This window comes from Neurospora crassa, linkage group VI (genome assembly GCF_000182925.2).
Source record: "Neurospora crassa OR74A linkage group VI, whole genome shotgun sequence".
Taxonomy (NCBI): Eukaryota; Fungi; Ascomycota; class Sordariomycetes; order Sordariales; family Sordariaceae; genus Neurospora; species Neurospora crassa.
In genome coordinates, this window is record NC_026506.1 from 3,798,510 (window position 1) to 3,824,441 (window position 25,932).

Consider the following 25,932-nt stretch of genomic DNA (forward strand, 5'->3'; position numbering starts at 1 on the left):
TGAAACCGGAATGTACCTACAGACTAGGTTGAAGATTGACTGTTTGTGACGAACCCTCACAAACACAGGAGTATCATTGCTGGAACGGAACAAGGCTGGGAGGCCCTCTTATATACGTGCTTTTCAGAAGGAGGGCCGCTGCGCCGATATCACAGTTGCGGCTCTGCGGCGTCCCTTTGATTGGTCTATCGACCTGCTTACATACCCAGGTTGTCCCAAAATTATGGGACAAAGGGCCTTTGCCCACTTCCAATCTGCTTGCAACATCAGACCAATGTGGCTAGAGCTACTAATCGGACTAGTAAAGATTATCTTCCATGTGGACAGCAGAGTTGCATTTTGAGGACCAATGCAGGGCCCATGTGTGTTTAGTGTTGACAACATGAACATGACTGACCTGACATTTATTTGTGGTGACTGCATGTCGTTCCATTTTTGCCATGCTCCATCTCTTTACGTATACCCTATGCTTTGCGCCGCAATTACCCGATTATCGAGCAACCTGAAACCCGGAAATTGCTGAGTGGCAAAGAGTTTTCCACCTTGCCGTGTCGAAAATGGAAATCCCATTTAACAGGACCAAGACAATGTGTGTTGTATGCTCAGTACTAGGCGCTTCTCGTCACTGTCATGTTTGTTTCTGCATACATCCTTTAGCTCAAGTCGCAGGACAGGTTTGGACAGTTGCACAGACCAGCTCTACCGACCATTAGATGGGATGGAGCCGGGAAGAGAATATCTATACCTGATGGTATAACCACACATGCCATGCAAGAACAGGTATTCGCTGTCAAAACAGTTGGGCGTGAAATGATAGGCTCTGAAGATCGGCTCCTGTGGGTGCATTTGATCGGTGTCAATTTGGTGGATGGTAACCGGTCGGTCCCTCTGCATCCCCCAGTTATAGGCGTGGTCAAAGCTACCAAACGTGGAAATGAAGCAGCTAGGAACTCTGCATGCCCAGTTCACATGGTTCGTGATGAGCTGTTGGAGATGTGCGGAGTCGTGTGGCGTAGTCCAGTATTCTGCAGCATCGAAGCCGCCGTGGTTGGTTATGCGGGCCCGAGAGCTGGCATGCTGCACAAAGTAGAGATATCTTGGGCGTTCATGAACGGAAACGATCAAATCCTGAACTGACTGGGCCATGATGACTTGATGCAGGAGCTCTGTAGTAGAGTTCTCAAGTCGAAAAGGTGGTGGACGGTGCTGCAAAGAACTGCGTTCGGCCACGAAGTGGGTTGGTCATGTCCTGTCTATCCAAGACTGGCATTAAGGAAGAGACCGTGAAATTCTTGGACGAAGAGTGATGGTGCAGTGAACGTACCCCAAGATGTCCCTTCTTGGTCGGTTGGTAAAACACAGTTTCCAAGTATCGAATTTGACTGGACAACAAATCATTCTGCAAGCTTGACCTTCTCATGACCCGCCAGGGAAAGGATATGACGACTACACCTGCCCATGCCAACTCCAGTCATACCGATACTAGCCGTCTTAATTACTAAAGGAAGTTCACAACTAAGGATTATAAGGAAAGTACGAAACTGGCAAGGAAGAACAACATTCAGCCGGCAGCTGCATTGGTAGTTCACATTCATGTTTCTGCTTCGCAGGCAACAGCCGACACAGGCGCTGACCAGGCGGCACTACTTAAGGACTGTGTCTGTCTTATCACTCTTGTTTTGGCAGGAGCTACAAATCCACAGATGGGAGACGGGTCCCGGTGGGTCTGTTGAGATGGGACATGTTCCCTTCCTTTTGGCGCCGATCGTAAAGACTGACACCTTCCTGCCTACTCCTTTCTTTTCTAGCTTTGTAGAGTCGCAAAGCTCGTTGTGGTTGTTGATATCTTTGCAAGGCCCAACGGTCCAATAGGGACCATAGCGGCACACAACAGGATCCTCCGACTTTGGGAGTCCGGAGGAAGGAATTTTGGCGGTAATGTCAACGTGGGCTGAAGCTCTGATTTGATAGACGGTAACGATGAATATGATTTGATGGTCTCGATTGATTCGAGCCGAGACCGCAGGTGCCTCGGACATAGATATACGACCGCCCATTTGTGTCCATCTGACCCATTTGCAGATCGTTAATACCATTTGTGCCAGTGGTGGCACGAGTAGCCATGTGGGAGATGATACCTCTGAGCCCTAGAGGTACCTAGGTAGCGAGGAGGTGTGTTATGGATCAGGTGCGCTGTGATGTAAGGCTTTGTGGTGCACGCCCTTGAACACAGTTAATTCGTGCTTTCCCTTGTCGGTGGAGGCAATGCAACCGCCGCTCGATGATGCCCTTTTTCTTTTCGTCCCCTACTTTTTTCTCGAATCCCATTTCTTTCCTCCGTCTTCGTTTTCTCAGCTCTTCGGATTTGGTGGTACCCTTGGGTGCTAGCGGTCATTGAGCCTAGTCGCTAAAGAAGATGAAGTTGGAATCGATATGATGGACAAGACGTTGGTCAAAACAGCTCCATTTTATACTTGACCGGTTGCTTTGATGTGCGTCGCTCAGGACATGCGAGGGCGAACTCTAGTCCCTGTCAAGAGTGTGCTTAGTCAACAAACTGCCTCGACAAGATGCGTATGTGTTACCAAGCTGGTGAAGGTGTGAAGCAGTGAACGAGAGGTTCTATGTAGAAGATGTTAGTTATTGGGAACTTGTTACGAGTCCGTCGGTCATGGTGTGGGACAATGATAGAGTATAATAACCTGCATACCTCTAGGAGGCTCCCCATCCACAAGAAGAGTGATATCCCTCAAACCGCAACACGGAATTTGAAGGAGAAACAAGTACTCATTGTCCGTGTACTTGTCAATGAAGTCGCGCGCCCGGAAAACTAACTGGCTGGCTGGCAGCTTGCTTGTGTCGAACTCGTACATCCAAACCGGCCCAGCGCATCGCCTACCCCAATTCTCAGCATGCTTTCGTACGCTGAATGTCGACACAAACATGCTAGGGCGCCTCTGGTACCAGTTGACGTGGTTCTTGATCATTGCGTATAGTTCCGGGAGACTGTTTATTTCGATATCCTGAACGGCTGACTCGATTGCGTCTATGAACGCGACCGCGTTACCATATACATCAAGTACATCGATCCTATCACGAGTTGATTGGGACCCGGCGTGTTGAACAAAGTATAGGCGCGGGGGTAGATTATGGCGGGAAACTGCCCATGGCCTAAGGCGTTCGCTTTTTTCGGCCCTAGACGTTTGTCAGATCCTTGCTACTATCCACTGCGACAGAAATGCTTACAGGGAAGCCATTTGAGACGTAGTCACGAATCCTAGACGTTCGTTAGTCATTTACATGAGAGCGCAGAATGGCTGTTCCGGATCCACAGCTTGCAACCAACGGGAGGGCTCAGAGCCGAAAATAGGTAGAATCAAGATATTTGGCTGGCTAGACCCGAAACGAAAGAAGATGTGATGCGTTTAATACACGTACGAGGTCTAATCTTTTCGCTAGCGACAATAGCATTACGAGGAATTTGGTCCAGAATCAAATACTCGCAAGGACTATTTGACAACCAAAACACCCACTTGCCAGCGCTTTGCGGCAACAGTCTGGTGTTGATGATATACATATAAACTGGCCCGTTGCGCAGGTAGCCCCATTGACGAGCCTGTTCCGCATCCTCAAACGTCGAAATGAAGCGGCTGGGGCGTCTATCGGTCCAGTCTTGGCGACGTATGGCATGGCCCAGCAATTCGCTCGCGTCGCTCACGGATGACGGTCCGAAGGCGGTATCCGCAGCTTTGATGCTAATCTCCGAGTCCGAGTACGTAGCTTGCGAGTCGGCGTGCTGAATATGGAACAAGAACTCGGGAAACTGAGGATCTTCCTGATTATGGGCCACCCAATGAAATGGCTGCCGGGGAGGCATGGTCAGGATGGCTAAAGTAAGAAAAGATGAATGAAGTTACGAAAGCAAAAGATGAGGGAGCAAAGCTCTCGGTGGTCGAGCAGAAAACGACCAAAGATGAGGAAAACGGGGAAGAGATTCGAAATTTCACAGAAAGTTTCAGATTGTTCCCTTTATACCTAGCTAAATAGCGGGGGGGTGGTTGTCGGATGATCAAAGAAGGATTAGTGTTGGTGGGTCTCGGACCGGCATCTGGGACTGCCCTGTCCTGGGCGGCCAGTTCAGTGTCACATCCCGCCTGCTCCGTGCTATGCCTCGCCCAGCCTAGCTCGCACCACTCCCATTCTAATTTGTCAGTCTCTCCTCCGGGCCCTTTTCTCTAGTCTGTATCACATTAACCCCCGTCGACAACCTTCAGCGGACCCGACTGGTCAAATACTAGACTAGAGTAGTACTAATCCCAACTCTGACCTTGTGTTACCAACTGCTTGACTGCTGCCGGCTGGGATCACTCCTTCCCATCACCATCTTCTTTTTTAGGTACTACAGCTTCATTGTTTTCCGCGTTTGTCCGTAACCTTGTATTCCTGTCGGAGACAACACCTTCCTCTCGCTTCCTTTTTCCATTCTTTCGTGACAGTTCAGGGTCAGGTGACGACTGGTTCGTGGATGGCGGAAGGGATGGAGCTGAGCCTGAGCATGAGTCTTGTTCAAGGGTCGTCAGTTACAGCGTCTACTTAAGTATGAAGCCAGAGATACCTATGATGCTACTCACCCGTTGTCTTCAAGTAATCCGAAAGGATAGCGAAGTATTCAATACCACGGTCCGGAATTTGGTGCAGGAACAAGTACTCGTCTTTGGGCCACAACACGTTAAAGTTGGAGGGGCGGAATACATGTACGAAGGGCAACGGGGGTAGCTCGGTAGTGACAATGCTGTAGATCCTGACGATGCCAGGGAGTTGCCCACCCCAGTGCATAGCATCCTTGAAGCTTCCGAACGTGGAGACAAAGCAGGACGGGCGACGTTGATTGGTCCATCTGAGGTGTCTAATCATCTTGCGATAAAGGTCAACGATGTTGGTTATCTTGCAAGGACAATTGATTAAAGCCTTTGGGCACGCGGCTGTGATTCCGCCCATCATGCTCAAGCTCAGTTCTTTGGGGCGTTCGCCTTCCATGTGCGAGTTCCATTTGTCTTCAGAATCGCTCTGGGAGTTTTCATGTCGAACGAAAAAAAGAGTCTTGGGAAGCTGTTCGTGAGGAACTGCCCAGCGGTTAAGATCTTCGAGCATAGTTACAGTGTGAGGATTTCCATCAACGAAATTGTCGAGCGGTTCGACGATGGAACACAAGAGGCCGAAAATGAGGGACCGATCAGATGGTAGGGATGGTTGGGTTTAGAAAAGAGGAAACACAAAGAGCCGGGTTGCTAGCAGATACATTCTCACAACGAACTCGGCTGAGCCTTTGCATATGTCGTTGGTACATATACACATTATCACTACATGCACGCTGGCCAAGAATCCCCAAAACGCGAAACCGAAGTCCCGATTTCCTCTCCGGCGAAAGGCAGATTGAATGGTCATTTGACACACAAATCCATGTTTTACTTGTTCGTTCCTGCCTGTTAGCCCCTTGGACCCATGAACCTGCTGTTGTGATGTTTTCGTAGGGAAAGAGGAAAGCAGGGGAAAAACCCCAAGCTCAGGCCCCAGAACCGTACTTTCTGCCACTTGTGGTGTCGTCACCACCCACCTCACCCGGGCAGTTCCCATCCGCAACTTCCATCTCAATATCACCACCACACCGCACATATCGATCTGCCACTGTCGCGCAAAATAACGCACCTCCCTCGGAATCGTCTGCAGGTTCTCTCCGCAGACGGACAAGCATCATGGAGGTACCTTCACATCGGCAACAAACGATCCGCAATCTCAACATCAACCAGCACCATGACAACCTCCGAAACCGAAATTTCCCCAACTGCTCCATCTTCACACACACAGCATACTTTCACTTTAGCCTCCTTGTCCTTCTCTTTCACCCATCCAAGGATATCTCCCTTCTGCTTCTCTCTGCACGTGTCTTATGTTTCCTGATCAAAAGCCGCTTCTTCATGTTCCGCGTCCAGTAGCAGCACCAGCAGTAGCACTGCCGCCCGTACTTGTGGCCTCGTTCACAGTCGTGACGGTGTTTTCCGCGGTGTTCACCTCCGGTATTGTGCGGCTCTGGGCGTCAAGAGTCTGTTTCAAGGTCCAACACCTTCATCTGCCCGTCCGCCCCGGTTGGGTTGTTCACGTCCGCGTCATCGATAGTGTCGGTGATGTTAGGCGCAATGCACTTTAGGCTCTCTGCAAATTGCTCCAGTGCTCTACTACATTTTCGAAACATCTGGGGGGTAGTTAGCCTTGGACGTCCAATAGTACTACCAGCACAATCGTTGAGCCTGGTTGTGGGTGCGGCCGTGGTACTTTCCTGAGCCATCTTGAGAGTATTGTCAATTAACGCATCATGTTCGACTGGGGTTGCTCCAAGGGCAACCGCCTCCATGTGCTTGATGAATTCGTTCATCAATGAGTCGTTGTTGGTGTTGATGTTGGATTCAGCGGACTTTTGGCGCTCTAATTCCTCCGGTTTACTTTGCCTTGTCTGCTCCCCCTGCGTGGTCTGAGAAGCATGACTGCTGACCGTGGTCGTTGTGATGATACCTGGGGCGGTGTTTGGGCGTGGTATATCACTCTCGTAGCTGGTATCGACGTCGGTGTTGAGGTCTAAGACTTCCATTTCGCCGGCAAGGTCGTCTACTACGTCTGAGTCACAGACAGCGGCGGTGTCGAGTTCAACAGACTTCTGGCGCTCTAAAACTTCCCGTTCCCTTTGCCTTCTGTGCTCCTCCCAAATCTGTGCTCGTTCGGCTATTCCTATGACTTTGGCCCAGGAGCTTGGGAAGTCTGTGATTCTTGGTGCGTCTGGTGGCCTCGTTAGCCTTTGATTAAGAACTTCAATGGGTTTTAGACCCCTGAAACTTCGATTATAACCAAGCCCGACTGGAACTCACATCTATTCACTGCACGAGACGCAACCAACTCCCATTTCCCCTCCCGGTCCCAGCGGTCCACCACACAACTCCCCGGTATCCCGCAGTAAAAGAGGAACTCATCCTTATTCTTATTAAACTGGTAATCGATATCGAGAAAAGTGCAAAGCATGAATACATCTAATACCAAAATACCCGGCGGTAGTTTTCGTGTGTCCAATTCATAGATTGTGACGGGTCGCCTTAGGCAGGGTCTGCGGCTCCAATTATATGCGTGGATTTTATCGGAAAAGGCCGAGATGAAACAAGATTCCCAATCCTCGTTGTACCAGTCAAAGTGCGCCTCTGCGTTTTCCACGAGCTTTTCTTCATTGCTGATGTCGCGGTCTGGCGCACGAGAAATGAATCCGCCATCGTCGGTTGGGTAGGCTTGTGAACTTCCGTGCCGGACGTAGAAGAGCTTGGGTGGGAGGGTCAACGATATGACGGGTTCATCGCGGGAGACGATGTACCAGAAGACTTCTGACATGGTGGTTGAATGGCTTCGATTGACAGAGGGACAAATCCAGCAGGTGGAAAGCAAAACTTCTAGGCAGTGGTGAAGGCACATAAAGAGGAAGGGGAAGCATTAGATTTATCCTACCCTCACAGCAGACTCGGCTGATGATACCCAGTCCAGGATTCAATCGTGTCCTAACATGGTTGGTAGGTAAGTGGCCAATGGTGACATACATATGTCGGTTATCCTGCAGGTTACCTGGCGCTCGGTAAGGCACGTAAGCTCGTTGGCGCCGCATAAGTCGAGACTTTCCCACATCAACACTTTCATTCACTGTGTCATCTGCAGCCGGTTCGTGGTGCTTATAGTACAAAGGGTTCGCTGGAGCTAGAGGGGGGCTGATTGAAAAAGAGGAAGAAGATTATGACAACAACCAGAAAAAAAGGGAAAAAAAAAAAAAAAAAAAGAGGACGGAAAGACAGCTCAAATACCCAGCCAATACCTAGAACACCATTTGCACTTTCTACATCCTTTTCAGTCACCGTTGCTCTGTGCAACTTTTTCTGAACTTATAAGCTCCATCTTCTTCTTCGCTATCGAGGACTGACCTACAGGGCATATACAGCGTACAGGAACGGCTAAGGAATGATACCGTCTGTTTATCACTTCGGACGACCCGTGAAGATGGTTCCCGTCGGGTAGGATTTTGGTTTGGAGGCAAAATTGTTGATTTGGCGGCTAGGTAACTTTCCAGTAACTTGCCTACCTAGAGGTACCTACCTATTCTAGCAAAATGCTGGATATCATGATGGGAAACGGCCAAATGAAATGAATGGAACACTTACCTCATCTCCACTATTTTATGGCTTGACTTCCATTCTATGGCTTCGCTCAATATCACAAGGGAGAATAACACAGTTCACAGTCATGTCAATTGGAATGACAACGCCCAATGACCACACGCACGTTTTCATTCCCGTTTGCTACTATTCTTTCTTTCTTTCAAGTCCACCCCTTATTCCCGCCCATTTCTATCTCTACCAGCCCTCACTCACCATATCCTATCCTCCTCCATTTCCATGTCTCATTCCCTCGTTGTCTTCAAATCATGAGTCCCTCTCGCCAAGGAACTAACCCCTCCATCACTTCATCATGTCACTCCCTTCACCTTCCCCGAGCAAATGTCTAGGTGACTGCACTGCGATCCTCCTGAGATCCGGCGTGGATGTGATCATGGCTGGCTCTTGTACCTCCTACTGCTTGGTAGTAGTCTCCTTGCTGTCGTCCTTGCCCTCCTTGACCTCCTCCTTCTTCTCCGCGGCGGCGGCGACAGCCTGAGCAGGCTCAATGGTGGTGGTAATGACGGTAGTAGTGGTAGTCGTCTGGACGGGAGCGGAGACGGTCTCCTGGGGCTGTTCAGTGCCGGTGGGGGCGGCGGAGGTGGGGGTGGTGTTGGAGATAGGGGTAGACATTTTGCTTGTTTGGTGGTTTTTTTTTGGGGTTTGGAAGTTGAAAAGTTGTGAGTGTGTGGTCGGTGTGATTTTGTGGTTTGCTTGGTTGTAGTGGAAATGTGGATGTGGATGTTATGCTGATGCTGATGACTGATGTAGAAGAGAAGCCGAACATGAAGGGGAGGCGAGGGGTAGTAGTTATACCTCTTACGAACGTCGCTCTGGTCACTCAAGGTGGTGAGTTTGACCGTTGTACGGTTGTGGATTAGGGAATTCGTTGGTGGTTTCCGGCGTTCGGTGAAACGACATGTTGGTCATTCATATCTCCCGTGAAGGTGGTGTTACTGCTGTGGGAACCAATGAATAGTTCGAGGATAAGGCGTTTCGACTGTCATCCCAAAAAAAGTCGAAACAGTTTGCCGCCAACAATATCTCTGTGCTTCATCATGCGAAATTTGCCGGTTGGACCCGAAAACGTGATGCAGTAACACAACCTTGGGTGTTGCCAATTCGGAACGGGAAGGAAGTGATGACAGCCAATGTGAACAGAGCCACCTACCTGTTGGCGACGGTTGGTTGTTGTAGCTGGGTTCTGTTGAACCATACGGAAGGGAGTGATCACGGGGAACGACAATGTGGTGGTGAAAGTCTTGATTGATTGATTTGAAGAGAGAAGAGGAAAGACGAAGAAGGAGGAGAAAGCCGACTTATATACAGGGTAGCCATGTGTGGATCGTATCCACTAATGCCAAGAGAATGCCAAGAACTGGTGATGGCTTCAACAGGTTCTTCGATTGTATACATGCTCTCTTCGATTCCGTTGTTCGATTGTTAGGACTTCGTTGGGAGCCTAGTACCACAACGTTTGCTCTCCAAACTTCGCCATTGTTTCCTGCCGGTCTTGGCTGGTTGACCGCATTTTCCATCTTCATGATTGACGCAGCGCTTGAGAAACACCGAGGTGCGGTGTGCGCGAAGCGGGATGAGACGTTTGCTCTTGCCTCGTCAATCTATCCACCTTCCTCGGTAGCACCGTAGCAAGAACAAACGCAAGTTCGGAAAGAACGATAGCCATTACGAACCCAATCAACCCCGCTCTCTCTGGCCTCATTTGATGATTTCAATCACGATGTACTAGAGTTGCCACAAACAGACACGAACACAAACTTCCAGTTTCGCAACGAAGGCATGTATCATTTTCCAACTACCTACGTACTCAATTCTCCTCTTAATTCACACACACCTCGACTTGGTATCTCCCCGAGTCCCTCCCAAGTCCTCTCAGCCTCAGACCCCTCGACTCACACATCAGTATATCTACCCTACTTCTTCTCCTCACCCCCGCCCTCATCCCCACCCCCAGCACCGGTACTGGTACCGGTACTAGATATCGTCTGACTCTCTGACCCCAACCCCAACCCCAACCCCAAGCTCCCGCCCTCCCCTCCAGACGTAGAAGTAATCAACGACCCATACTTGTCACCGAAGCCGCTCTTATTGCTGCTATTTGTACTGATAGTAGACCCCAGCCCAAACGGATTAGAAGTCGGTATATCCCCCGCCTTGTTCACCCTCTCTGCGCCAGAGGGATGGTAAGTAGGCGTGGAAGTATAGTAACTCTCCAGGCCCCGGCCCAGGCCCAGGCCCATTTTGCTCATCAATGTCTTTTGGGTTTTTCTTCTTTCCATTATTCTTTCTGGCTGTTTGAAAGCGGCGGCAAGTACGTAGCGAGATGTCAGTGGATGGTGGTGATTGGTGTGATGCGGATGGTGACTACCTAGGTAGGTACGAACCAGACGCATGTACTAATGGTAGGTAGGTAGAGATCCTACGGGATCTTATTATACCTAAAAGGTACCATTGCTAGCGGCGAGTGTGTATGTCCTTTTCAACGAATTGTCTTCGGCGTCGAAGGATTGGCATCTTGATACTTCGAAACCAGAGGTTTGTTCATGTAACATCACACGACTCGAAGGCTCCTCCTGATAGGTCAATTGAACTGTAGTCTCAAAGGCCGACGACAAAGATTGCTTGATTATGTCTTTGGCTTTATGAACAGGGGTGACCTAATAAAACGTCAGTCACAGCTTGTTGCTCCTAGCAAGCCATCAAACAAGGACATTCAAAGTCCTGTAGGTCAATCACACAACGAACACAATGTGTCTTTGTCCGGGAATAAGCGGACAAGTGTAGAGGTTCCGCGCGTGGAAAACACGTATACGTACGACAACAAAAGCATTGCAATCAGGAACTAATCATTGTCTTGACAGTGTTTATCATTACTTCTTTGTCTATGTAGATGCTCATTGAATCATGCGTACCAACGGCAGCTGTACATACACAACTGGCTGACTGGCTACATAACTCCATCAATAACATTAGGTATCATCGCGAGTCTTGGGTATCCAAGCAGTCCTCTGCATCCCCTTCCCTTTTTTCTTCACCGTGGTATCATTGTAAAAGCGACAAAAAGAAAATGCCATATCCTGCTTAGTTCTTCTCATTCAGAGTGACAGGCTGAGGGGCAGGAACCTGGGTAATGGTATCCTGGCCCTTGATGCCGTGCTTGTTGGCCTCCTCATCACTGCTGTTGTCAGAGTCCCGCACCATGTCACCGAAGTCGGTGTTGATGACAAACTCCTCGTTGTTGAGGTGCTTGAACATGAACCAGAAGATAACGGTAAAGACACCACCGGCAATGGTAGGGCCGGCGAAGGCCCAGACAAGGTAGGGATCCTGAATAGCGCTGGAGGTAGCAAGACCAATGGCGGCGCTGATGGCGGTCATGAACAAGTTGATGGAGCTGACGAGACCCTTCATGTTCTTGGGGGAGCGGGAGTAGGCAATGGTGTAGCCAGTAACGTTGACGAAGATCTCGGAGGCAGCAGTAATGATGATGGGAATGGCGTAGTACCCGTATGAGACCGAAGAGAGACCATCCACGCCTTCGGGAGAGTTCTCCTGGCAGGTAGTGGCATGGTTGCCGCAAGGAGAGGTCTTGTAGACGTAGTGCTGGAGCAGAGGAAAGCCAATGGAGCCAATGGTGCAGAGAGCGAAGCCGAAGGTCATGCGCGAGATGGGACCCCAGCGGATACCCCTTCTTCGCATGAGAGGGTAGATGACGTGATTCATGGTAGGAACAACTGCACGGTTGGTTAGCTTCACTGTATTTGGTATTAAGGTGATTACGGGAAAACGTACGAAGGACGATAGTGACGGAGTTGAGGTTGTCGAGCAAATCGTTGGGAACACCGTTGGTCCTCATACCGGCAGAGAGGGCGTTGGCCGCAGCGCCGAGAGCACCGTCGTTGATGTAGTAGATGGGAAGGAAGAGGAAGATGCCGCAAGCCTGGAAAGTACGGCGGACATCCTCAACAAACTGATCATCATATCCGTAAACCTTGGTGCTACCAGCGGCAGCGCGAACGCTGGGCTTGCCAGCCTCCCAGAAACCCTTGCGGCCGATGGAGCGAAGGCCACCATGAGCGAAGCAGTCGCCAAGAACGCGGAAGACGTTACCCAAATCGGAACCACCAGGGGGCTGCTTGACGAGTCTGGGGTTGAGGTACCACAGCAGGGGAGGGAGCAGCAGGTAGAGAATGGTGGGGATCAGGTAGGCGGCCCAGTAACCGACAAGCTTGGCCAGGTAAGTGGTAGGGATGCCGAAGCAGGCACCGATGTTGATGAGGAGATAGAACCACAACATGACGCTGTTGAGAGACTCCTCGGGGTCGACAATGACGCGCTCGCCGTCCTGCTCGATGACGTGGGCAACCTTGTGGGGTGACTGGTCCATGACGGTGGGCGAAATGTTGGGCTTGAACTGGGCGGCACCAATGGAGAGCATGTAGAGCGAGAGAGCGAAGGGACCGATAGCGTTACCCGAGGTGAGGACAGGCGGAAGGGCCGAGATGATCATGATGATGTGGGCAACACCGCAAATGGCGACACCCTGGCAAATCATGCGGAAACGACCATACTTGGTATCAGCGAGCCAGCCGAAGAAGATGGGAAGGGCGTAGGACAGGAACTTGAAGGCCTCGGTCATGGCGGTGGCAGTGACGGAGCCCTTGCCGAGGGCGCCGGCGGTATCGTTCTTGTCGAGGACGGCGGCACCGGTAGTGGAACCCTTGGGCAGGGGAGCACGGATGAAGTTCTTGTAGACCTGGAAGCAGCCGTAGTACGAGGCACGCTCGGCGAACTCGACGGCGCAGAGGTAGTAACATGCGGCAGGCATTTTGCCGGCCACACGGCGGAGGGTTTTCTTTTCCTCCTCGGTGGGCAGGACAAGGCCATGGTATTCTTCGTGGATATCGCCGCCGTTGAGGCTATCGCGGCCCGTGTTGGCGTAGGCGGGAGGCCCCTTGACGTCTTGTGACGAGCGCACCTCGCTGATGGGGCCGGCGACGGTCGGGATGGTGGTGTTTGTCTCCGCTAGGATCTGTGTGAGTACTCATGTGGTGTAGATGTAGGCAGCGAAGGGACAGTTAGATGATGTACATACCCATGGTGATGGTGGATGAGGATCCTCGTGGAACTTGAGACTGATGGATCCTGAACGCGGTGCGACGAGTGAACGAGTCTCTCGAGACGGGAAGAATCAAGAGAAACTGGACAGCACCCGAGGAAGGAGTGGGGAGGGAGGGCAGCCTTCTTATTCTCCCATTACACTACAGCGAGTACTTCAGCTTGGTCTCAGAGAAGGTGCAGTGAGGTCGCACTTGCTCTTGCCTTGTCTGATGCATTGGGCGGGCTGGACATGGGAGGTACCTCTACAACATATGCACCCGCCCGTTGGGATCCATGGATGGCTCCCACAGTAGCTCGTACTTGTTGTACGTGGGTAGTGTAGTGTAGAGTGCCAAATTGCCGTTCACGGTCTGGTTCGAATTCTCGGGATTCCGCCAAGGGATTGTTGGATTGGTGATGGAATCTGGATGGTTGCAATCCTTCTTCTGATAGTGTACAGACTGGGCAGGTGGGAGACTGTCGTGCCTCGGGGGGGTACGTACTATGCAGTACACAACAGCTTGGCGGCGGCCGGAATGCAAGACGACGGAGACTGGGCCCGGTATGCCACACTGGTCTGGGCAGGTGGCCGAGGGACCATTTGCTTGGCACCTCACTTGCCGTTGCTTGGCCGCCGTCTTGGCACAATCCACTCAGGCTTCTCTTGGGCTTCCTTGCACTGTCTTGTCTGTGTCAGGTGTGTCTTGGTCACTATCGTCGTACAATCAATAGAACCCTATTCCCTGAATACCTTAGCTGCTGCTGGTGTTCGTTTTCGATTATCCGAGACACTCGCTGTTTCCAGCGCAAAATGCTTGCAATGACCTGCAATCAACAAAGGCTTTCATTCTTGTTGCCAAGCCAGCACCCGACTGATGCCTTATCAAAGTTTAATCAGTGCATTGCATCGTCGTGCAGTGTGGTGGTTCTCACCATAACAAAGCTTTGACTAAGTTGCTGTTTTTGTGGTGTGGTTGTATCTGTACGTGATTCACCCAATCACGGCCACCTGATTAGCCTGTGCCTGTGCCGTTTCCACAGTGCCCAGAAGCCACCACCCAACCATGCTTTCTTTTGAGATAGCGGCGCCCTCCACGAATAAGACGCCCAGGGGCTTTAAACAGGGATTGCTTGAACATCATGGGGGAGTTGATCAATTGGGGGCACCTCGTGGGGTTTCCCGTTGAGGAAGGTGACTTGATTCCAGATCGCCAGATAGGGAGCTGATCCATGTTGTTGCCTCCTCGCTCTTGACCTACCATACCACGCATACATAATCAGCTCGCACTCAGTTGGGACTCTTCGCTCTATCGGATACGGTGCGTCTGCGATCCGAGTCTTTGTTGTTGATTCCTTATGATGTACATGGCTTGTTGATGATGGTTTGAATCGCCTCTTTTCCCTGCCGTATATCCGGCCATGATATCTTTTCCATTGTTCGAGAACAGTTCTCGAAGAATGATTGTGGCACACCATATTTCACGAACTCATCCTCGATATTGGAGGCGTGGTGGTGTCGCCAGCATGCTGGCCCGAATCTGCGCCGTTTCGGGGTCGAGGTTCAAATTGGCAAGTGCAAACGTGTGCTATGTCACGCAATACTGGATCCCTCTTGGCATCATCGACTACTTTGGAGCACGCCGTCGGGGACTGGACAGGTTCGGGTATTGCCACCCGAGGTTGACGCCATGAAAGCCATGTCACCTTACATTTAGTAGAGGTAGGCAGTAGATGGACATGGTGCTCGATTATTTGTCAATTCGCGATTCGAAGCGCCTCCATCTCTGTCATGTTGCAAGTAATCCAAAGTCGTTCGATGGTTTTGATATCAATCCTTCGCCATGCCCGAGAGGCAACGTTAAATAAGGGCAATTTGCGGAAGGAATCTTGGCAAACAGGCGATGCAAGGTGGCCGACGTTTTGATCCTTGAGGTTACCTGGGCTGAATGGCCTCATTGTTGCCGTGTTTTCCGCTATTCCCTTTCCCATCGCCGCCCAGCCTTTCCAGTGATCAACTTCCTGGGCTGTTTCCACTTCGCCTGTCGACTCGCGGTTGCGTTAGCTGTTGTTGGCGATAAGGTTTCCTGGGAGGTCTCCTCAATTGCACATGTGCAACGTGGAACTGCAGTGCGGGTCACGAAGGTGGTTGCTACAGTGGAAATGTGTCGACTGAACTCTTGGCACGGACTTGATGACCCCGCCGTGTAAACTACAATAAGTGTTTTACCGGTTGGTTTGTCAGTTTGGTTCTTCTCACGTTTAAAACAAATGAGGGTTGAAGAAGGCCAATACAGAGACCTCATTGGCCTCAAAGTGGGAATAATTTGTTTCCATCGGTTAGTAAAGTTTTTGATAAGACCTAGGGATATTCTCAAGGTCTCCATTCTCCTCAAAACATCAAGATACAAGTCTACAGCATCTATCCTCGACAATCTCGGCCGCTTTCCCAAGTCTGGTAGAATCTAGCATTTTTGTACCACACTAACAAACAAACCAGGGCTGGATTGTGCAGGCAATCGCAACTCGGGAACCACCATCCTTGAGTTATGGTCCGGACACGACAGATGATGCGCGCGGAAGCAGCCTTATGATAATGCTCATGCGTATGCCCTAAGAGGCGTTCAGACTGCGATCCGTCTCCCATTCATGCGTTGCATCTGGATGTCACCGTGTCGTTTTATCACTGATTTCATGGCAAGTCTCTTCCAGTCAGAAATGTGGTGAGAGATTCCGAGTTCGTGATCCGGGAGGGTTTGTGTACGAGTTCGTTCGTCCTTCTGACCACGAAAGGGTCTCCGCCTTCTAGCCCAAACGGTCGAGTACCCCGCCTGTTCGTGAAAACCACAGCTTCGAAACCGGCAGGTGCCCCATGATACTTTGAGACATGCGGAAGGCGTACTCGGACTTGGACGCTGTTCACTGAGTGGAATCAGCTAGGTCGAACCTTCCTCCCTACAACCGTTGACTGCGTTTTGCCCAAGTCAAGAGATAAAAATGACACCATCTTCCTCCCAGATACAGTTCTTCAGATCCCAGCAAAATATCAGCAAAATGATTCCTCACTACCTGACGACACATCAACCTCCGAATCTCACATGTAACCCTAATCATATCATGATAATCTCCTCCCAACAACCGTCCGTACACGTTACTAGCTCACCCCGGAAAATGCCTTGATCCAGCTTAGCTTCAGTGCTAAAGCACCCCGCAACATCCACCGTCTACACTTAGGCGCGGCAACCCACTGCGCCGGGCATTTTCTGCGCAGTGGGTCGGGTCTAGCCAAGGACTGGCAAGGATTGAGGCCATTCAGCGCTGATTGGTCGATTGTGAGCCTCATCACTAACACACCAAGGCGAGTGGAGCCCAAGCCAACGACCACCAACATTTCAGAACACTTCGGTTTAATGCCGGATTAGGAAGGTGCGTACAAGTGGTGATAGTGTCGGGCATGGGCGGATCACTCAGAGGGCTTCCCCGGCCACGGAGGCCTGGACAGGGCTTCCTGAACCCCGATCCCACTGACTCGACAAAACAAGACCTGGGGTGCCCAGAACACCTAGTGAACCTCCATGTTGCTCTGTCTAGACCACACAAAGTCGGAATGCGAGCACGTGTTCTCCTTCTCCTGGCTCCCCCATAGGAATTTGCGATTTAAAGATCTTGGGAATTCAATAGCCGCGTGTTCGATGGAGACAAGATGCAGGGCAAAAGGCTGGGGAATCCTCGGCCTCGACTTCGGGACAGCAAGAGCGCAAGAGAAAAATAAGAAAAAAAAAAAAAAACTCAACCACCACCCGATTTACGATCAATTTTCTTGCCCCTTTTCCACTTGCGCCACTCCCTTGGAATGTTGACATGGAGCTTGAAAGACCGTAGGAAGCTGGAACCAATCACCAATACTCCCACGTCCCGACCGTTTGGAAGCAACAGGGCTGCTCAGATAGCGGAAGCACTCTCGGGGGGTCCGTGAGATTGATAGGTTGCATTCGGCGATAGCACCAGACGCAGAACCCGGCCATGTTGCCATCGTTGTCATGTTGCCGTGCTCGTCTGCCTGTCTACCTGGCCAATTTCCCTACCCAGTTCAACATCACATCGCATCACATCATAACACAACGTGGGACACCAAGTCACCGGGATATCAATCGGTAAAATGAGGCAGCAGCATACACACATAGCGATAAGTGACCTCCCTTCTTCTGTTGCAAAATACTTCCAAGCAGCTTCCTGGAGTGGCAAAGGGTGACAATCCTGCGTAAGTCCTGAAAAAGGGTACGATCCTGTTGAAAAGTAATGTGTAAGGCTGTGATGAATACAAGAGAAGTCATTGCGACAACACTCTTCCACTTTGCACTCGTGTCCAACGAAACAGTTGATTTATGGAAAGGACACTGCAAGTGCCAATGGAGGGAAAAAGAAATTTTAAGGAAGAAGAATAAAATAATAGAAAAAAGATTCTTAAACAAAGAAATTTATATGTAAATATTGTGTAAAAATAAAAGATCAATGAAACCCGAACAGACCCAGCCGCTTCCCAATAGTGCTTTGCTCTTTTTTAAAGAAAAGGTAGCTCCAACGTCACTCAAGTGCATCTCGGGCGACTTCTTGCAATCAACCCATCATACCCGCTGCACCAGGAAAATTTGATCACAAGAGTCAATAAGGTAACTTGACGGGAAAGGAAACGAGTATCGTACCGCACACTGGATCCTTACCATTTCAAACGCAATTATACGCGAGGACTACGGAACTACGGGTGAAGTAACCAGAGTTGAGGCTCCTTTTCGTGGTTTACTTAGTATTCCTTTTTTCTCTTCGAAGGTCTTGCCTCGCGACGTACAATGAAATTTCAAGAGGTAGTAAGTCTTTATCGGTTACCTAGTCGAGGGATTTCTGAAAGCGTGCCGACCGATGGACAACAACTTTGTCTTTTCAGGAGTCAGGGTTACGTGCACGTGAGGTATCCAGTCTCTTTGGGCAGGAGAGATTGGAAGGAGGCAAAGTGAGGAGTCAAGAAGTATCGCACTTGTCTCCGAAGTTAAGTTGTGTTTCATTCAATACTTGACTGACAGATGGTCCATCAAAGTCGAATTATCCTCCTATTTTCAGCACTCCAGGTTCAGTTCAACATTTGAAAGCTATTCCCGACGGTCATTTCAAGCGAATAATGTATTATGCGCAAGCTACTACCTACTGCCTACTACTCAATCTCTTTCCTTCTCTTTGCAGCCCGCCCCGTCCGTATACCTCTACCCATCCGTCTCCCATCCCCATCACTTCCATCACATCCCTTTCCCTCATCCCACAAAAAGTATCAAGCCCGAGGCGGATCCCCCAAAGGCACATACCTCACCCCAAACAATCTCCTCTTACTAACCTCCCCATCCTCCCCCTTCTGCACCAACCACACATGCTGCCCCAGTCCCATCTCATCATCATCAACAGGCACAAACATCCGTCCCGGACTCCTCAGTTGATCGATCAACTCCTTATGTATCTCCTTCGCCGACGCCCCCACATGAATCGCATCCCACTTCCCTTCATCCTTATCCTCCCCCATTCTCTCTCCTTGCCCTTCCACCTCCCCCATCGGCGACCGCTCATCCACGCTCGACTCCCGTCTTCTTCTTGCAGTAGTACCAGTCGTAGCAGCACTTGCGCCATCCGTAGCCGCCGAATCCGACGTCGTCTCGCGCCACCCCTTCCGCCCATCACCCACACGGAACCGCACCCGGCCTGTCTCGAGAAAGTCGCGGCCTTCAGCGGACTTGGCCATGTTGCGCGCGCCGAGGTCGCGCAAGGCCGGAATGTGTTCGAGACCGACGACGGTGCCGCCTTCGGAACCGACGAGCTCGGCGAGCACGTGCGTGAGGTAGCCTGACCCCGAGCCGATGTCGAGGACACGAGGGGCCGGGCGGGAGGGGGAGGGCAGGAGGGAGGGCAGGAGGTGTTCGATTGCGGTGGCGTGCATGTGGGGGGCGGAGATGGTGGCGGCGTGGCCGATGGGTTGGGGGGAGTCGGAGTAAGGGGAGGTGGGGGCGTAGTGGGCTCTGTCGACCTGTTGTTGTTGTTGTTTCTGTTAGTGTGGTGTTGCAGAAGATGGAGTGTGTCAAGGAAGGTAGGAGGGTGATGGATGATGGGATACATAAGAGGGGTCGAAAAGCGATTCTTGGGCGGGATAAAAGGTGAGAAGGTCCATGATGAAGCTTGGGGAAATATCCGACTTGAACTAGGTACTCAGTTGGCCTTATCGCATGTTACACCTCCCTAATCTCCCCCCCCATCGCGCAACTTCTTCTGTAGAAGTCGAAACACAACCTGCGACTCAACCGTAAACCAACTCGGGGCTACAGAAAGTGAAAATCAAAGGAAATAAGGAAGGAGGAAAAAAAAAAACCAACCTTCAAAAAAGCCTCCTTCACCCTCTCCTCCTTAATCAACCCATTCCTCCACAAATTCTCCACCAGCTCCGCGTTGCTTCCGCCCGATGAGTACCACGCCATGTTGAGATTACTTTTGAGTGCTGACCACCAGAGATTCGTCGTTGTTGTGGTACTGAAATTTCTACTCTGACTTCTTCCGATAAGCGTAGTAGTAGAACTGGGTCCGAGGGTAAGGATAGTTGCGGCGCAGGAAGTTGAGGGGTTGCTGATGTTGTTGATGTTAGGGAGAAGAAGTGTGTTGAGGCAAGTACTGTTGTTCGGGGACTGATGATATGCGACAGCGCTAACGGCAGCGGCAGCTGTGGTGGTGATGGTGGTGAGTAATGGTGACGGTCTCGTTTTGATGGATTTTAGTGGTACGGATCTTAGTGGTACGGATCGAAAAAGGAAAACGGGTGTCATTCGTTATGAGCGTTGGGAATGACGTTTCGGCGCGAGTTCCATGAAGAGGAGAGGCTGGGAGGATATGGACGGTGATTAGGTGGATAGGTATGCAAGGTTGAAGATAAGATAATAAGAGCGGAAGGATAGGTAGGTATAACTAGGAAAGACGATGGAAGATTTTACTCGTTCTCATGTGAAGAGAAAAGTGAAGTATCAACAAAGTATGAACACAGACGAGGGAGTAGCAACGGTAGCAACAACGACGACACGATGTGTTGTCAGTGCAAGTGCTTTGGACCTCACCTACTATGTATGATGAAGCATTGACGTTGAACATTAAAGCGTCTGATGTCAGATCTGGCGGGAGCTGAGCTCCACATATATCTGTGGTTAATTATCAAGGTGCCATCCTGCATGGATCATCTGCACATGACTACACTACGACACTGACGCTCAATCGAAGCGAGGGAAGGAGAGGGGCAAAGCGTGCGGGGAAGGCCAGTGAATCGCTAACGTCAACCCGTTGATATCATCTTATCAGGCTTACTTGAACTGATAGCAGAGGTTTGGACAGTGTAGACGGTAAACGCCCATATTTCGTGAACCGCTGAACGTTGTTTTTCCCTTCGTCTTATTCGCCAAACAAACCATGGTCTAGCTCAAGCACAACACCCAAGAACTAGTCGTCAATGCAGTATATCAACAGAAAGGAAAGACACGTCCGCCCATTAAAATGCTCTTGTATAGGAGGAGGGGGAAAAACAAAGAAAAAGAGTAGGATGACCGTTCGTATGTACGCGTAGTGCTTTGCGTTCCTTTAACAGAGTGTCCCAGAACACATGCCGAGACAAACATAGACATTGATCCCCATAAAATGACTGTCCATATCCGTACCTCACACACCAGTGGCAAAATCCCAAGCAAGCTTCTCCCCAACGACGTCTATACCACCCGCTCCGGCGCCTCGCCCGTAGCAATAATCGGAATCCCCAACCCTCTATCCGGGCTCTGCAGCACCAGCATCTCATGCCTTCTGACCTTCATGTAATCACTAACGCTCTTGATGAGAATGAACCAGCCCACCAACATGAGGATGTACGCCACCCAATCGCTCGAATCCACCGATCCCCAGTTGTCGCCTCCCCTGTTGTCGTCTACCGCGCCCGGGTCAAAGTCGTGCGAGTTCGGATCTGGTGGGGCCGTATACCCATCCCCTTCGGCGCCAGATTCTTGCGTGCCCTTCATCATGAAGCCAAACTGGATCAACGTGATTCCCAAGCCGGCGCGAGATCCGTTTTTGGCGGCGTGAGTAGAGTGGAGCAGGTAGGTGAGCAGGAAACCGACGAGCTGGAAGGACATGGAAATCATGCCGTTCCAGATGAAGGAGACGATGGAGCCAACGGGCATGCCTTCGATGTAGACGTCGTCGGGTCCGCCGAGGCCGGGAGCGAGAATGGTCGTTTCCCAGTATGGGGGAGCGGCGTCTGCGGCTGCTTGTTCGTAGGACTGTTACACGTTAGTAAATTTGTCTTGACGCTTGGCGGACAAGGGAATACGTACAGGTGGCAACTCCTCCTTCTCAGCGCCATTATTTCGTTCCGGCTTGGCTGTCAAGTTGGAAAAGACACCCTCATTCTGGATACCACCACCGTAAACCCTTCCTGAAGTTTGTGTCGCTGACCCTCCCGCCGTCGTCGTATATGATGTGGTTGGTAGTTGTGTCGTCTGCCTTTCCGGCCCTGGCCTCGAACTTCCTCCTGATGTTGTTTCAGTCGATCCCGCTGCCCCGGAGGCCTCCGTCGGCGAAGAGTTCCGTCGCATCAAGCGCTGTCGGTCATCGGCATCATCGCCGCTGTCGTCATCATCTTCGTCGGCGCCAAAGGCATCGGCAAGGTCGGGATTCACTGGGCGCTGGCTGTTGTGGATGGAGGATGCGCGAGAATGAAAGGATGGTGGTGGCGAGTTGGGGATCGATGGTCGCGTCATCGAGGTAGGGTTGGTAGGCGTTGGCGTGTCGTTGTGATGGTCGTCATCATCGTCGGCGTGGACGTTGACCTGATGGGGAGTGTTAGATGGACTGGAGTTGAGGTCTGATGGTGATGATGGGCGACAACATACCCTTTCGTAACGGGCCGACATGGTGGCGGATGTCTGCGGATGAGTCGTCGACTGGTGTGTGTCTGTCTTTGTCGTGGTTGTTGATACTGACAACTTTCAATGTCGGATGTGGTGTTTTTGGGGGGATTCAAAAACCCCTCGCCTGGATCATGCGCGGAGATAAGAAATGGATGGACTTTGTTGTTGATGGATGGGGATGATCGGGCAATCAGAATGGAAATGGAGATGGAACACAGATCGATGTTTGGTAAGACAAATAATGCCGGATGCTGCCAAGGTTCTCCTACTGACGTCGCCACTGTGTATGCAGGGCACCGCACTAAATCCGGTGGGCTTGCAGGGAGTCTGTCGCGCGTCGTCGTCTCGGGTGTTCAGGAGTGGAAAAGGAGGAAGCGATACGGCTTTTAGTATGGAGTAGTCAAGGATGGAGAAAGTGGAACAAAAGAGAGAGACTAGAACAAGGAGACAATAGGAGATTGGTTTGTTTGTTCGTATAATTGAGAGAGCCAAGTCGTTTGTTGTTGTTGTCGTCGTCGTCAAAGAGGATGGCCGTTGAGTCGACCAGAGAAAGAAAAGGAAGGGAAAAGTGGTTGAATTAGGAATACGAAAAGGAGTCGTCGTATTGAAGAAATTAGTGAAACAAACCACGCAACATAGGGTAGCGACAACTATGCAAAAAAATGGTGGTCGACGAGATCGATGGATGTCAGTCAGACCTCGTTGTCCTCAATTCCTACCTCAAGGTTGTTGTAGTCGGCCAGGCACAAATAGAAGGACGGGAGAGAGAGAAAAGGCGCTTGTTGTGTCGATGTCACTCAGTCCAGTCACTGTCACTCTCCCCTCACAGTGTCTGGGCACTCGACGACGGGAAACAAGATGGCAGCTGACCAAGCGGGATTGTGCCAAGAGCCCCAACGGCCAAGTCCCTGAAATGATTGTGCTGAAGCGAGGGACCGTGCTGGACTGCGCCATCCCGTCACGGCGCTAGCCAGTGGAAATAGTGCAGTGTGGAATTGCGTGGAGCAGCGGAGACAAGCGGAGACAATTCGTGAACCACTGTGGCTGACTGTCCCCAGAACGTGTGGCTTATCAGAGATCCGATCTGTGGCTCAAGCTTCAGTATCAACGTCAGTATCGACCGACAGGCCCATCGCTTCAATTCCACTTCCGCCGAGCAGTGCCAAGCCCAGAATTTCAGAGGGGCCGCGCCGCCGTCAACTTCTACTAGTATGCGATTGCGACTTTGCGATTGAACCCATCTCTATCGCCGCCATCACCAAAATCACCACAATCACCACAACCACCATGTCCGCATCTCTAAGAACCGTATGCCAAACCCAATTACACCGCAATTCTCCACATCGACATCACTAACACACAGAAATTGCGCCCAACAGCTCGCCGCAAGGCAATACCAACGCGCCCTCGGCGAATGGCCCCGCGACGCCCTCCGGCCCGAATGCCAGCTCCAAGACGTCCTCTCCAAGCGTCTGCAAAAGAACAACGGCAGCCTCTTGCCCAACAAGCCTGCCTTTGCTAAGTTGACCAAGGAGGCAAAAGAGGAGGCCGAGATCAAGCAGGCGAATGCGCTGATTGGCTTATTGGAGAATCGGTACAAGAACAAGGTGCGTTTCTGTTCTGTTCTGTTCTGTTCTGTCTGTCCCGGGTAGTTGCTACATATGTGTAGGAGTGACAAAAAGGGGAAATAGAAGGGGAAGTGCTAACGGATTGGGTTGGAAACAGTACCGCATTACTGGCGAGCTTCTTAGGCCCAAGAGTAACCCCAAGTATTACACCGATTTGGCCAAGGAGCTTGAGGAGGCGCCGAACAGGACCTTCTTGGGTAGGATGGCCAAGAGGCTGGGAGGTATCATTCGCTTCCAGTCGTAAGATAAGGCTGGAAGGAAAGGAGAGGAGGAGTGTAGGATTACTTCTGTACAAATACCGAATTGCATGTGTGGTTCATGGGCAGGCAGGCGTCTGGAGTCTGGGGAAACCAAAAATAAAATAAAAGGCCTGGTACATATGATGGGCTGGAGCAAAGGCTCGTTGCGACTGATCGCAATGGCAGTGGCCGGAAATGAAAAAAGTTTCACATTTGGTCTGTACATGTTGGGTATATACCTGTGTCAAACATATATACATCTTTTGTCTACCTATGCCATTAGATGCGTTCGTCCTGTCGTCGCTGGTCTCGTGGGTTTCGTCTGTCCATCCTTTTCTCGTTTGGTCCGTCTCTTGTGGTTGTCCCGTTATCTTCATCCATCATAACATGAAAAGACGCCTCAACGCCCTCGCTCGTGGCAATTCCATTAGATATACTTTCTCTCCGGGTCGAGCCTGTCAAATAGATCCATGCTCTTCTCGTACATGGTAAACACAATACCACCACTCAAAATCAGTCTCGCCAACCGCGGCAGCGCTCCGCTCCAGAAAGTCAAAACGCCCTCCTGCTTGAAAATGATGCTGGCGCACCTGAACGAGTTGCCGTAAAGCTGCTTGGCCTCGATACTCTGCATTCTCGTCTTGATGGTATCCAACGGCTGAGTGACGTAGACGGTGATGAGACCCGCGATACCGCCCATCGCAAAGGTTCCGACAGCACCAAGCTTCTCCCCGGGCGCCGTGTAGCTTTCGGCCAGTTGCTTCAACGCGGTATAGGTTGAGAAACGGGTGGCGCTGTTGGCAGCTTGTCGCGCGGTGGTGGGGACGAAACCTTGGAAGAAACCGCGAATGCCGCGCTCGCGGTAGATGACAGGGACGGCGTCGAGGAAGCCGCGGAGGCGAGGCTTGGCGGACTTGCGGTCGTCGATGCTGTTGGGTTTTTTCTTGTCAGCGATGAGCGGACCTAAAATGGAGACTTGACGGTGACTCGACTTACAGCGTGGTCTTGATGCTCTCGGTTGGCGTCACGGCCAGTAGTGACTCAGTCACACCGGCGCCAAAGCCGGCAAGGACGGTGCCTGGCCCAGAGAGCTTGCCGTTGGAATCGGAGAGGAGCTTCTTGTACTGGTCAAAGGCGACGAATCCTGTCCCACATCTTGTTTAGCGACTGTTTTCTTCTTTGGTCTCTTGATGTGTCTGGGAACCGTACGAATGCCTGCCTTGAGCGAGTTGCCGATAATCAGAGTCGTGCAGCCGGCATACCATTGCGCGCCAAAGGGCGGCCATGGGAGCTTCTGGCCCTCGGCTAACCTGCGGTTGAGCTGGGTGCGAGTCTTGGCGACTGTTGCGAACAGTTAGATAATTCGGTGTTTGTCGCGATGGACTAGTCGTCGAGAGTCTATGGGTACGTACATTCGGCGGGATATGTGATGGCTGTTTGTTTGTTGTTAGCGCTATTGCGACCGCGGTTTTTCTGGCAGTGCGTGACTCGGATCAAGACTCACCAATCTCGACGGCGCCGGCAGTCGCACCAGCGAGAATGGAACGAAGGGCACTGGGGCCCTTGACGGCTGGGTGAGCCCGGGCATTATCGTCCTTTGTGGCGGCAGAGGACATTTTGGCGGAGAGACAGACAGGCTGGCGACAACTGAAGAGAGACTGGAAGATGGAACTGAATTTGGTTGGCTTAGTTGCGACGACAAGAAGATGGGACGGGAATAATTCAATTGGAAAGTTTGACATGG

At 51.1% G+C, this 25,932-nt stretch overlaps 11 protein-coding genes across 11 annotated transcripts; 1 reads left to right on the forward strand and 10 right to left on the reverse strand.

Moving 5' to 3' along the window:
• Positions 1-151: 151 nt before the first annotated feature.
• NCU12144 (hypothetical protein) lies at positions 152-1,244 on the reverse strand. Its single transcript, XM_011396762.1, has 2 exons — positions 695-1,244; positions 152-640 (listed from the first exon to the last, which is right to left on the reverse strand). The coding sequence occupies exon 1, from the start codon at positions 1,144-1,146 to the stop codon at positions 700-702; it is 447 nt and encodes a 148-aa protein (XP_011395064.1). The 5' UTR covers positions 1,147-1,244; the 3' UTR covers positions 152-640; positions 695-699.
• A 320-nt stretch (positions 1,245-1,564) lies between these two features.
• NCU05083 (hypothetical protein) lies at positions 1,565-3,973 on the reverse strand. Its single transcript, XM_950979.2, has 4 exons — positions 3,439-3,973; positions 3,247-3,277; positions 2,711-3,195; positions 1,565-2,622 (listed from the first exon to the last, which is right to left on the reverse strand). Exons 1-4 carry the CDS (start codon positions 3,875-3,877, stop codon positions 2,582-2,584), a joined length of 996 nt encoding a protein of 331 aa, XP_956072.2. The 5' UTR covers positions 3,878-3,973; the 3' UTR covers positions 1,565-2,581.
• Positions 3,974-4,392: 419 nt separating this feature from the next.
• Positions 4,393-5,216, reverse strand: NCU05082 (hypothetical protein). The gene is made up of 2 exons (XM_950978.2): positions 4,632-5,216; positions 4,393-4,561 (listed from the first exon to the last, which is right to left on the reverse strand). Exon 1 carries the CDS (start codon positions 4,839-4,841, stop codon positions 4,641-4,643), a length of 201 nt encoding a protein of 66 aa, XP_956071.2. The 5' UTR covers positions 4,842-5,216; the 3' UTR covers positions 4,393-4,561; positions 4,632-4,640.
• A 347-nt stretch (positions 5,217-5,563) lies between these two features.
• On the reverse strand, positions 5,564-7,425 carry NCU05081 (hypothetical protein; the record flags this gene model as incomplete). Its single annotated transcript, XM_950977.1, has 3 exons — positions 5,564-5,763; positions 6,289-6,828; positions 6,918-7,425. The coding sequence occupies 3 exons, from the start codon at positions 7,423-7,425 to the stop codon at positions 5,564-5,566; spliced, it is 1,248 nt and encodes a 415-aa protein (XP_956070.1).
• Positions 7,426-8,343: 918 nt separating this feature from the next.
• Positions 8,344-9,478, reverse strand: NCU05080 (hypothetical protein). The gene has a single exon (XM_950976.2). It carries the CDS (start codon positions 8,865-8,867, stop codon positions 8,649-8,651), a length of 219 nt encoding a protein of 72 aa, XP_956069.1. The 5' UTR covers positions 8,868-9,478; the 3' UTR covers positions 8,344-8,648.
• Positions 9,479-10,168: 690 nt separating this feature from the next.
• NCU17143 (hypothetical protein) lies at positions 10,169-10,504 on the reverse strand (the record flags this gene model as incomplete). The annotated part of the gene is made up of 1 exon (XM_011396804.1): positions 10,169-10,504. The coding sequence occupies one exon, from the start codon at positions 10,502-10,504 to the stop codon at positions 10,169-10,171; it is 336 nt and encodes a 111-aa protein (XP_011395106.1).
• A 565-nt stretch (positions 10,505-11,069) lies between these two features.
• On the reverse strand, positions 11,070-13,772 carry NCU05079 (MFS peptide transporter). The gene is made up of 3 exons (XM_950975.2): positions 13,351-13,772; positions 12,048-13,280; positions 11,070-11,989 (listed from the first exon to the last, which is right to left on the reverse strand). The coding sequence occupies exons 1-3, from the start codon at positions 13,352-13,354 to the stop codon at positions 11,337-11,339; spliced, it is 1,890 nt and encodes a 629-aa protein (XP_956068.2). The 5' UTR covers positions 13,355-13,772; the 3' UTR covers positions 11,070-11,336.
• A 4,735-nt stretch (positions 13,773-18,507) lies between these two features.
• NCU05078 (protein-beta-aspartate methyltransferase) lies at positions 18,508-20,566 on the reverse strand. Its single transcript, XM_950974.3, has 2 exons — positions 19,760-20,566; positions 18,508-19,416 (listed from the first exon to the last, which is right to left on the reverse strand). Exons 1-2 carry the CDS (start codon positions 20,201-20,203, stop codon positions 18,673-18,675), a joined length of 1,188 nt encoding a protein of 395 aa, XP_956067.3. The 5' UTR covers positions 20,204-20,566; the 3' UTR covers positions 18,508-18,672.
• A 106-nt stretch (positions 20,567-20,672) lies between these two features.
• NCU05077 (metal homeostatis protein bsd2) lies at positions 20,673-23,156 on the reverse strand. Its single transcript, XM_950973.3, has 3 exons — positions 22,304-23,156; positions 21,746-22,240; positions 20,673-21,691 (listed from the first exon to the last, which is right to left on the reverse strand). The coding sequence occupies exons 1-3, from the start codon at positions 22,322-22,324 to the stop codon at positions 21,128-21,130; spliced, it is 1,080 nt and encodes a 359-aa protein (XP_956066.1). The 5' UTR covers positions 22,325-23,156; the 3' UTR covers positions 20,673-21,127.
• Positions 23,157-23,489: 333 nt separating this feature from the next.
• On the forward strand, positions 23,490-24,467 carry NCU05076 (hypothetical protein). The gene is made up of 3 exons (XM_950972.2): positions 23,490-23,629; positions 23,701-23,928; positions 24,047-24,467. The coding sequence occupies exons 1-3, from the start codon at positions 23,609-23,611 to the stop codon at positions 24,191-24,193; spliced, it is 396 nt and encodes a 131-aa protein (XP_956065.1). The 5' UTR covers positions 23,490-23,608; the 3' UTR covers positions 24,194-24,467.
• NCU05075 (mitochondrial tricarboxylate transporter) lies at positions 24,376-25,906 on the reverse strand. The gene is made up of 5 exons (XM_950971.3): positions 25,693-25,906; positions 25,601-25,621; positions 25,398-25,529; positions 25,185-25,332; positions 24,376-25,117 (listed from the first exon to the last, which is right to left on the reverse strand). The coding sequence occupies exons 1-5, from the start codon at positions 25,802-25,804 to the stop codon at positions 24,616-24,618; spliced, it is 915 nt and encodes a 304-aa protein (XP_956064.3). The 5' UTR covers positions 25,805-25,906; the 3' UTR covers positions 24,376-24,615.
• Positions 25,907-25,932: the final 26 nt, after the last annotated feature.

Excerpts from the sequence above, each read along its gene's own strand:
- NCU12144 (XM_011396762.1), bottom strand. The coding sequence starts at position 1,146 with ATGGCCCAGTCAGTTCAGGATTTGATCGTTTCCGTTCATGAACGCCCA.
- NCU05083 (XM_950979.2), bottom strand. The coding sequence starts at position 3,877 with ATGCCTCCCCGGCAGCCATTTCATTGGGTGGCCCATAATCAGGAAGAT. Across the intron at positions 3,278-3,438 it reads TAGCGAAAAGATTAGACCTC|GATTCGTGACTACGTCTCAA; the intron begins GTACGTGTATTA and ends ACGAACGTCTAG. Across the intron at positions 2,623-2,710 it reads GGATGGGGAGCCTCCTAGAG|AACCTCTCGTTCACTGCTTC; the intron begins GTATGCAGGTTA and ends TCTTCTACATAG.
- NCU05082 (XM_950978.2), bottom strand. The coding sequence starts at position 4,841 with ATGCTATGCACTGGGGTGGGCAACTCCCTGGCATCGTCAGGATCTACA.
- NCU05080 (XM_950976.2), bottom strand. The coding sequence starts at position 8,867 with ATGTCTACCCCTATCTCCAACACCACCCCCACCTCCGCCGCCCCCACC.
- NCU05079 (XM_950975.2), bottom strand. Across the intron at positions 11,990-12,047 it reads CTCCGTCACTATCGTCCTTC|TTGTTCCTACCATGAATCAC; the intron begins GTACGTTTTCCC and ends CCAACCGTGCAG.
- NCU05078 (XM_950974.3), bottom strand. The coding sequence starts at position 20,203 with ATGACACCCGTTTTCCTTTTTCGATCCGTACCACTAAGATCCGTACCA. Across the intron at positions 19,417-19,759 it reads TGAAGGAGGCTTTTTTGAAG|GTCGACAGAGCCCACTACGC; the intron begins GTTGGTTTTTTT and ends CAACAACAACAG.
- NCU05077 (XM_950973.3), bottom strand. The coding sequence starts at position 22,324 with ATGTCGGCCCGTTACGAAAGG. Across the intron at positions 22,241-22,303 it reads TGTCGGCCCGTTACGAAAGG|GTCAACGTCCACGCCGACGA; the intron begins GTATGTTGTCGC and ends ACTCCCCATCAG. Across the intron at positions 21,692-21,745 it reads AGAAGGAGGAGTTGCCACCT|TCCTACGAACAAGCAGCCGC; the intron begins GTACGTATTCCC and ends AACGTGTAACAG.
- NCU05076 (XM_950972.2), top strand. The coding sequence starts at position 23,609 with ATGTCCGCATCTCTAAGAACC. Across the intron at positions 23,630-23,700 it reads TGTCCGCATCTCTAAGAACC|CTCGCCGCAAGGCAATACCA; the intron begins GTATGCCAAACC and ends TGCGCCCAACAG. Across the intron at positions 23,929-24,046 it reads AGAATCGGTACAAGAACAAG|TACCGCATTACTGGCGAGCT; the intron begins GTGCGTTTCTGT and ends GGTTGGAAACAG.
- NCU05075 (XM_950971.3), bottom strand. The coding sequence starts at position 25,804 with ATGTCCTCTGCCGCCACAAAGGACGATAATGCCCGGGCTCACCCAGCC. Across the intron at positions 25,333-25,397 it reads CTCGCTCAAGGCAGGCATTC|GATTCGTCGCCTTTGACCAG; the intron begins GTACGGTTCCCA and ends GATGTGGGACAG. Across the intron at positions 25,118-25,184 it reads GAGAGCATCAAGACCACGCT|CATCGACGACCGCAAGTCCG; the intron begins GTAAGTCGAGTC and ends AAAACCCAACAG.